The sequence below is a fragment of the Myotis davidii genome, unplaced genomic scaffold (genome assembly GCF_000327345.1).
Source record: "Myotis davidii unplaced genomic scaffold, ASM32734v1 scaffold471, whole genome shotgun sequence".
Taxonomy (NCBI): Eukaryota; Metazoa; Chordata; class Mammalia; order Chiroptera; family Vespertilionidae; genus Myotis; species Myotis davidii.
Window position 1 is genome coordinate 235,557 of NW_006283354.1, and position 9,104 is coordinate 244,660.

The 9,104-nt window shown below is 43.1% G+C and overlaps 1 protein-coding gene across 1 annotated transcript in view; it reads left to right on the forward strand.

Annotated features, from left to right (window-relative positions):
• Window positions 1–9,104, forward strand: part of TRPC7 (transient receptor potential cation channel subfamily C member 7) — a 141,248-nt gene that overhangs the window by 75,102 nt on the left and 57,042 nt on the right. Inside the window, exon 4 of the mRNA XM_006753530.1 lies at window positions 8,172–8,336. Within this exon, the coding sequence (XP_006753593.1) occupies window positions 8,172–8,336 (165 nt within the window). The remainder of the gene's footprint in view (window positions 1–8,171; window positions 8,337–9,104) is intronic.

Consider the following 9,104-nt stretch of genomic DNA (forward strand, 5'->3'; position numbering starts at 1 on the left):
TGCTCTAAAAAGGAAGGAACTCTTACCATTTGCAACGGCATGGATGGAACTGGAGAGCATTATGCTAAGTGAAATAAGCCAGTCAATGAAGGAAAAATACCACATGATCTAACTCATTCATGGATAAAAAAGACCATTATAAACTTATGAACAAAAATAGATACAGAGGCAGAGCAGCCTCAAACAGACTGTCATACTACAGCGGGAAGGCTGGGGAGGGTTGGGGGGAAGGAGGTAGGGGGGTAAGAGATCAACCAAAGGACTTGTATGCCTGCATATAAGCATAACCAATGGACATAAGACACTGAGGGATAGGGGAGGCTAGGAGACTGTCTAGGGCGGGGGGAAAAATGGACACATATGTAATACCCTTTGTAATACTTTAAGCAATAAAAAAATAAAAAAAATTAAATTAAAAAAAAAGAAAAGAAAAAAAGTTGGGTCTGATTAGGAATTAAACCAGAGGAAAGCAGGATGGATTGTCCTTGAACACATGGGGTGGAAGGTGAGGTGGGGGTACATAGGCCATGTTTGATAACAGCATGTTGGGCAGCTTGGCAGGAGGGGAAAGCTCAGAAAAGTGAGTAGTTGAAGATAAACCAAGGTCTGCTAGAAGCTGCTTCCACTTCTCCTTTGGTTTCAGGCTAGGGCAGAGCCCTATGTGGGGTAGAGAGCGTCATTGCCCAGGTATGGAGAATGACATTTGAAAGAACAGAGGCAGCCATCTGGAGCCAGCTAGAAGCTCACTCTGAGCCCTAATAATGGGCAGGCATCCAAAGCACGTGGGACTCTGGGCATGATAACATGGCTAGACTGTAAAATGAGTCACCTCGTTAGCACCCTCTGGGCTCAGTACTATGGGAGGGCTCCTGATGAACCTGGAAAACCACACTTAGCATTCGCTTCCAGGAGAGCCAACCAAGGCTGCCTGCCACTCTCCCTGCCCTCGAGAAATGGCTCACCCACAACTATAGAAGTTCAGCACTATTTGTTTAGATCCCTGCACCCTAAAGACTGAAGTGCAGGTGGTTCACAAACAACTGTCCTCAAAATCCTTCTTTCTCCGGCAAGGGAGAAGCTGCTGAGTCCTCAGAGCAACCTACCAATTTGAGACATTTGTGTGAATAACCCTCTGGAAAGTTGCAAGTTTGCTTAATTTGAGGTGGGAGAGAGTTTTTCGTGTCCTGCTGTCCCTGAGAAACAGGAACAAAGAATTGTCTTTGAGAACAGAGCAAGCTACTCAACTCAATAAGTGCTATCAAATCACCATAGGAGTGAAGAGCCTTCTGCAGTGCCCATCTCCTCTTGCTGCCCAGTACATTTCCAGAATGGCTCAGTGAGCAGCTGCCCAGCAGGACCTCCAGCTGTGGGAAGAACTAAGAAGCATGCCAGGGTCTGTCCTGCTTTTGGGTGCACAAATGGAAGAGGAGGTAGGGAAGGCTGTAATCAAGCGAGACATCTGTACAAGGATCCAAATGCAATTATCTGACAATGAAGAGAATGTATTTCAGAGGTGATCAGAAAATGGAGAATTTTTTGTGGGGTTTTTTTCCCTTTATTGATTAAGATATTACGAATGTGTCCTTATCCCCCCAATGTCCCCTCATTCTCCCAATCCGGCCCTCACCCTCACCCTCACCCCCTGTTGTCCACATCCATCGCTTATGCTTATATGCATGCATACATGTCCTTTGGTTGATCTCTCTCCCTCACCCCCACCCTCCCCTACACCTTTCCTCTGAATTTTGAGCATCTGATCGATGCTTCTCTGTCTCTACATCTGTTTTTGTTCATCGGTTTATGTTGTTCATTATAATCCACAAATGAGTGAGAGCATGTGATATTTATCTTTCTCTGACTGACTTATTTCACTTAGCATAATGCTCTCCAGCTCAAAAATGGAGAATTTTTAAGGTGGTACTGGGGAAAGGTGCGGAGAGGGAGGCCGAGGCAATGTTTATGAAACAAGGAATCAAAAATCCCCTTGAACTAAGTCCAACCTTTGCCCTCATCCTTGGTTTGGTTCTTGAGCAACCCCTTCAGATGATGGTATGAATTTTTTCCTGGTAAGAGCTTTAAACTCCTAGTTCAATTGACTTTGGGGATGAAATTGTTATTGTTTTCAAATCTAGCACTCTAATAGTGAAAATAAATTTAGTGGTGACATGAACTCAGCCATTTACATATCCATCATATCTCCAAGAAAGCAAGCAAACTTTCAGCCTCTTGTACCCATGTGCCTCTTCCAGATGTGGTGACATGGCCAGAGTGCTGCACACAATGAGATGATGAGTAAGGAAAGTCACTCTGGTCCTATAGATGGCCCCAGGTTTGCAGTCTGAGCACAGAAAATTTCCTGCTGCACCACTTATTCAAACAGTACTTCCTGAGAACCCACTCACTGCAAACTACAGGAGCCCTGCAGGAGTTTTCTCTCTGGTAGAGGATCATTCAGACATACAACTTCAATAAAAGGTAGACACTAAGAATTGCATGAAAGGAGAAAAGGAGAGGTTCTCCCCTTAGTGGGTAGGATAAGCTTTCTTGGGAGAGATAGTTATTGAGCTAGACAAAACTTGGATAAATGAAGATGCATTAACAGGTAGCAAGAGATGCCCTGAGCAGAGACTCAGAGATGGTCAAGCTTGCAGCAGGCTCTGAGAAGAGCTTTACTAGATTCTGGCCAGAGACCAGAGATGGGAAGGAAAAGATCAGGAATCAAGCTGGAGCAGAGCTGGAAGTCTGATTTTAAACTCTATCACCTTAGCTCTGTTCTCTTCTTGTTTTACCTTCCTTCATTCCCTTTCACTTGCTTCCTTTCTCCTCAACTAAAATCCCCTCCTCCAACTATGCTCAGTCCTTCCATGCATCCCAAGCAGTGCAAATGGAGTGGACATGGGATTAACACAGAACGTGTAATGCCTTGAAGAGGGAAGGTAGAGATAACTGTCCTCTCCAGCAGGACACAGCCCAGTTACAGGATTGGGCTGAAAAACCATATGAGCATCTGAAATTGCAGGGTCACAGAGATGCTCCCCTGCTTGGCAGACAGAATGAGATAGTAATATGACTTGGAAATGATTCAGGAAACTTGAGTTGAGAGAAGCAATACAAAGAAGTGATGAAAATGTCTGATCTGGAGACAGATCTGAAAAGTCACAGACCATCAACTTACAATGGGTTAACCACTCCTACTTAATTGTTCAAGGAGGATTAAATGAGAAAATGTTAATAATGTGCTCTGCACAAGGCCTGATCTATATGAGTGCTAAATAAGTGTTTGCTTTTTACTGTTTTATTTATGACAAAGAACTAAGACCAGGAAGGGCTAAAGTCAAAGCCAATGAAATCAAGAGGATTCCAGAGGGAGTGTACTGGAATGGAAAGCACCACTGAGCTCAATCTTATGAGATGCCCCAAACAGGAAATTCAGATTGACTGTTCACACTAAGAAAAGCCACTTGATGACTGGTACAATGGCAGTCTCCCTTTGCCTATGTAAACAGTTTGTGTGTGTGCGTTGTTTTTGTGGGGGCAGGGGGGATTTCTATAAGCAAATACTGATGATGAGCTAATGAAAGTAAGTGGAAAATCTTAACCACAGTCCCATCAGACCTCAGTGAGGCTTTTGATAGTTTATCTGTATAAAAGTAAGCATTGGATTTCATAAAACTTTCTCAGCTAAGTTATTAGCAAATCATGTACTGCCACATATTATTCTGTAAATGAGGCCTAGTGTCAGAGAGAAAATAATCTGTGCTTAATGGAAATCACACAGCCTCAAAGCCTTTGAGCTCAAATGTAGCCCTCTTCCCCTCTTTTAAGGTAAAGGGGGAGGGACAGCAAAGGGGGAAGAGGAGTGTCTTCCACAGGTTCAGTAACCTACACAGCTCCTCGTTGACAGAGGCCTCCGTAATCAGGGTGCAGCTGAATGGACCTGATGGTGCCCTAGCTGCCCTAGCAGAGACCAGCCCATTTTGAGCTAATTGCCTGGAAAAATCAAGCTGCACCTCAGTGGAGGATGAAGAAAGAAGGATTGGATAGAGTGGCCTATCCCACCTGGTTGGCCTACATGGACCTTTCAAAAGGCGCTAACACTTCAAGAAACTGTCTGTTAAAATAACATGGAGGTCAAAAATAGAGCAGTACTATAGGGAGTAAAAAGGAGAAAAAAAAAGAGTAAGAGAGAAAAAAATGGGAAAGGAACAGAAAGTCATGGGCTCATTTTTATTCATCAAATACGAATATAGTGCTTACTCTTTGCCAGGTGTTGTTCTAAGCATTTTACAAATACTCAGTTAGCTATCTGAGTATAGTTACATTTTACATACTGGCCTCATTTTACAGAAGAGGGAAGCTAAGCATAGAAGAACCAATGACAAAAGAGCACATAGCCAGCATGTGGCAGGGCCAGGACTTGAACCAGGCAGCCTTCCACCAGTCCCTGCACTTAACCATGCCCCCATCAGGAAAGTCTTAGACCCTGTTATAATGTGAGTATCTGGCCCAAGAGTGTTAACATCCCATGAAACAACCCTAAAATTACTCAATTGTTAGTGAATGATTATAGCTCTTCAACTATTCTTAAAATATCAGATATTTCCTTGTCAATGAATATAAAGTGGAGAAGAAAGGTAAGGAAATGGTTTTCCCTTGGCCATCAATAAATTAAAAGCAAAGTAACAGCCAACATTTGGCCAATATATCCAAGAGTTCCCCTATGCCAGCATTATACTCTCACACTATGTCACTAGGGTCTGGGAGAAACAAGAAATTCAGGTGAGATGTTATCAGAAAATTAGTTTTGGGTAGAAATATTGTTATATTAACCATAAAAGCTGGTCAAATGTGCCACCAGAATAACTGGCTTGGGAGGATTCAAGAACCAGCAGCCACATACATCCTGGTCCCTCTGACTCTCAGATCATTTCCCAGTCTAGCTCACCCCACTAGTCTCCTTTCCCATTATAGGGACTTCTGTCTCAGAGATCCCTGCTCTCTCTCCTTGCAGTTTAACTTCTCTTAGCTGTCCCCCTGCTCCCTGCCCAGTTCTCTGGACAATCCATCACAATGGTGAATGTGGTTTGATTTATATTCCCTTGAGGCTGCTTAGCTCCATATAAGCCCACCTTAGCAGATTCTCAGCTCCGAGCATTACACATTCCCTGCTATAAAGAATGTGAATCACGTCACTGGGAAAATGGAGGTGGTTACATGTTTTCCCTAGAATAACTTTCATAAAAGCATACCATGACCTCAATCCAGATGTTTTAGAGGCAGAAATAGCCGGGCAAAGCTCTTGGTGTCACTCAGCCTTTGACTGTTACATCCTTCTGTGTGCTAGATGCCAAAGAAAACAGGCCCAAGACAATAACAATTTTCTGAGTTCCAATTTTATTCTAGCTGTATGGTTTTCTTCCATCTGTTCTTCTCTGACCCTGCTTTTAAGAATCATGCCCCTGCCCCAACCTGGCCCCCCAGGAATTCTTTCTGCATTTGTTCTGTGGCTGAGTGCCCTTTTGGTTATGGTGTTCTTTGTATCATGATGGTATGTCTCATGTTACTCTCATCTTCCTTGGTTCAGTGATGATATTTCTCTGTGCTTCAAAAGCACAATAGAAAAAATCCTTTGATACACATTGAACTCTATGTCATGAAGTTGTCATGAAGGCCTGCCACAATTACAGAAAAGTGCCCATATAAAAATAAGAATTTGGGCTTCATCTAGCTACCTGCTACTGTCAGCTTTCTGGAAGCATTAGAGTATAAAGTCTGTAAACAAATAAATAGTACATTTGGAGCTAGGTTGTTTCATTATGGAAGGGGAATTTTAGCTGTGGAAATTCAGAGATCTCATCAGAGAAGGACCGAGTCCTTAGAGAGTCCACTTGTTTTAGTAGGGACCACCATCTTCCTCCAAGGAAGATAAGAGCAAATGGGAATGGTTTCCACTGTGTCCTCCCCTCCAGCTCTGCTGCCCAGTCAGTCTTGCTGAGTTATTTGCAGGAGGCAGTAGAAGCAACTAGGATGGACTCTCCCAGACACAGACTAAGAGGCCAATGGGGGGGATTAGGACTGAAGCCCTGCCAGAGCAGCTACAGTGCAGGGAGCCATTACATATCCACATGGTCTTCAGCTATTTCATGGGCATATGGCCCACTGTCTAATCAGACTGTCCGCTTCTCCAGAGCAAGGCCATTGCAGCACCTAGAGAAGGCTGGCTACTGAAAACAAAACTGACTACACCCCCACACTCGCCATCCCTCTGTGGCACCTGTGTTGTGACCAGGCTCTCAGAATTACCTAAACATTCATATGATTGTCTTGCTTGCTCCACTTTTCTGTGATCCGGAAAGGACACAGGAAAGCATATTGGCTGCTGGCCTGGGGTTCCTACCTGGGTCAAGAATAATCATTGCTATGGGGTTACTATGTATAAAGCTACTCAAAAAAGCCTCATTTGTAGCTGATGTTTGAATTATAGTATTATTAGGGGACACTGCAGAGCCAAATAAACCTTTGATAGTGACCTCACAGGTCACTTGGCTGCTGCTATGAGTTCCCAGAAACCAGAAACAAGAATGTGTTGCCATCTGCATTGAGAATTTTTTAAAATAGCTTTATTTATATTGTTCTTATAATGAAAAGGGAATGTTTCCCAGGAATTATTGTACATGTCCTCTTTAAAACCCAATGAAGCAAATGAGATGAAAACCAGCATATTATACTCCAGGGTAATCAGATGGAAACTCAACCCCTTTGAAGAATGCCGGGTCTATCTGCTCTAGTCCATGGGTCCCAGCTCGTATGCTGAGCAGGGCTAAAGAGCAGGGCTACCAAAGCACATAATGGCTTTCTCCTGTCGCAGGAGGAAAATAAGCAAATGAGTATAATTTTCTCAAATGTAAACTGTGTTCTCACAAAATACTTAAATATTGCCTATTACCAATTTCCACGGGTCAGGACTCAGAATCAACTAACAATTGACCAAGTACACCAAATATTTGCAGAAAAAGAATGTGTGTTGCAACTGAAGTCAATTTGCTGGATCAAGCAGAAAAACGGTGAATCCAGAAGTGTCTCACGGACCATGTGGGTAGAGTGGAGCTGGGCTCGAGAGGGTCAGACACTATCTGAGCCTCTTTCTTCACTTAATTCTTTTTTCCCCTTTTAAACTGGCATGCTTTGTTATTTAGTCCACACAGTGGAAAATGTCTGCCCAGATTTCCCCAGGTTACATGTTAACATCCCTAGAAATAAAGAGACTGCCTTCTCTTTCAATCATAGTTTCCAATACCCTGGTGAGAAAACCTGATGGGCCCTGTATAAGTCAAGCCCCCTGCCCTCCACCCCACCCTCTACCCCGAGTCCAATAAGCTCTATCCAACGGGCTGAGATCAACAATACAAAATGGCCACAAGAGGTCAGCCATGTAACCTGGGCAATTCCAAGAAAGGGAGATGGTTTTAGAAGCTACTACAGGGGGATACAATGTGTCAGTGCTCCAGCATACTACAAAGAGTCCACTAACCCAAGCCAAACACCACTGGAATTCAGTGGCGAAATACTGAAGAGTATCAAGTCCTCCAGAAACACTGCCAGTACTTTTTAAAAAAAAAAAAGAAAAAAAAAAAACTACATAGCAATAGAGAGGGGAAGCTGTCTACAATATCTCATTTAATTCTCTAGGACATTATGACAAGCTCTGTTTTACAGATGACGATCCTGAGGTTCAGAGAGGTTAAGAAGCAAACCAATGTCACGAGACTAGTAAATAGTAACACAAAACTCAAACCCATGTGGATTCCAAAACCCCACTCATGCTCCATCCATTCTTTCATGTTGACTCCCAGATGAACTCCGCTCAGAGAGAAGTCACCTAGAAGCCAGCTGTCATTTTCTGTGTCTGAGACTTCTCTGAGTCCTCAGTTTGCCAAGCACTAATGTAGCCAGTCCTGTGAGGGCTCTGGCAACTGTACAAAGACCCCCAGCATCCCCAAATTAGAAGAACCTAGCAGGTACCTGACCCAGATGCTCCTGCTCTAACACACAGGCAACCCCCAAGTAGAACATTTCAGCCCCAAGCTACTCATAAGTTGTATACTGTTTAAGTGCTACTGATGTCATTTCCTGTTTGCATTTTGTTTTTTGTTTTTGTTTTGTTTTTACAGTTCGTTGCTCATCCTAACTGTCAGCAGCAATTGCTTACCATGTGGTATGAAAATCTCTCAGGCTTACGTCAACAGTCTATTGCTGTGAAATTCCTGGCTGTCTTTGGAGTCTCCCTAGGCCTCCCTTTTCTCGCCATAGCCTATTGGATTGCTCCGTGCAGCAAGGTACAGATTGCTTAAGGTGCATGTCTTCGCGGTTATTTCTTCTCTCTCTACTTAGCAAGACTGAAGTCCACTTTGTTCAAATAAGCAGCTGATCATTTTTCACATTTAAAGAAAATCGATCTAAGATACCTAGCAAAAGTAGAAAACCACATTAGAGGGGATGTTAAGATCTGTTTTCTTTCAACCATGTTTTTTTAAGAGAGAGGAACGATAAAATGGGAAATTTTTAAAAAAAAGTGAGACAATCTGATCAATAACAGATCAGAGAGAGGAAAAAGGCACTTTTCCTCTTCTAATTATGCAATATCCTCAACATGTCCTCCAAACCCACAGTAATAATTATAATTACAGAAAGAGGAATAGCCAACACTTACTGAATACTTTTCCTTTGCTAAGTAAGCCCTTTTCATGGAATAGCTCATTTCACTCCCTCAATTACAGTAGGATGCATACACTTAATGAAGTAGGTTCAGAAAAGAGAAATAACTAGTTAACTGAGAGTCAAAGGCAGCTCCTGCAGGGGCATTGCAGATCCATGTCAACATCTTCCCAGTTTCCTTGGCTTCCTTGATTGGGTCTAGCCCCCATTGACAGTTAATTAGGTCAAAAAAAGGAAAAAGACAAAGGAAAGAGAAGAGCTTAAAAGGTACAAAATTGGGTTCTTTTCTCACAAGGAAGGGGAAGTATCTGGTGGCCAATGGTAATGAAAGCAGTGGAACGTGCAGGTCCCAAGCTGCCACACACACACACGCTGCCCTCCCAGAGGCC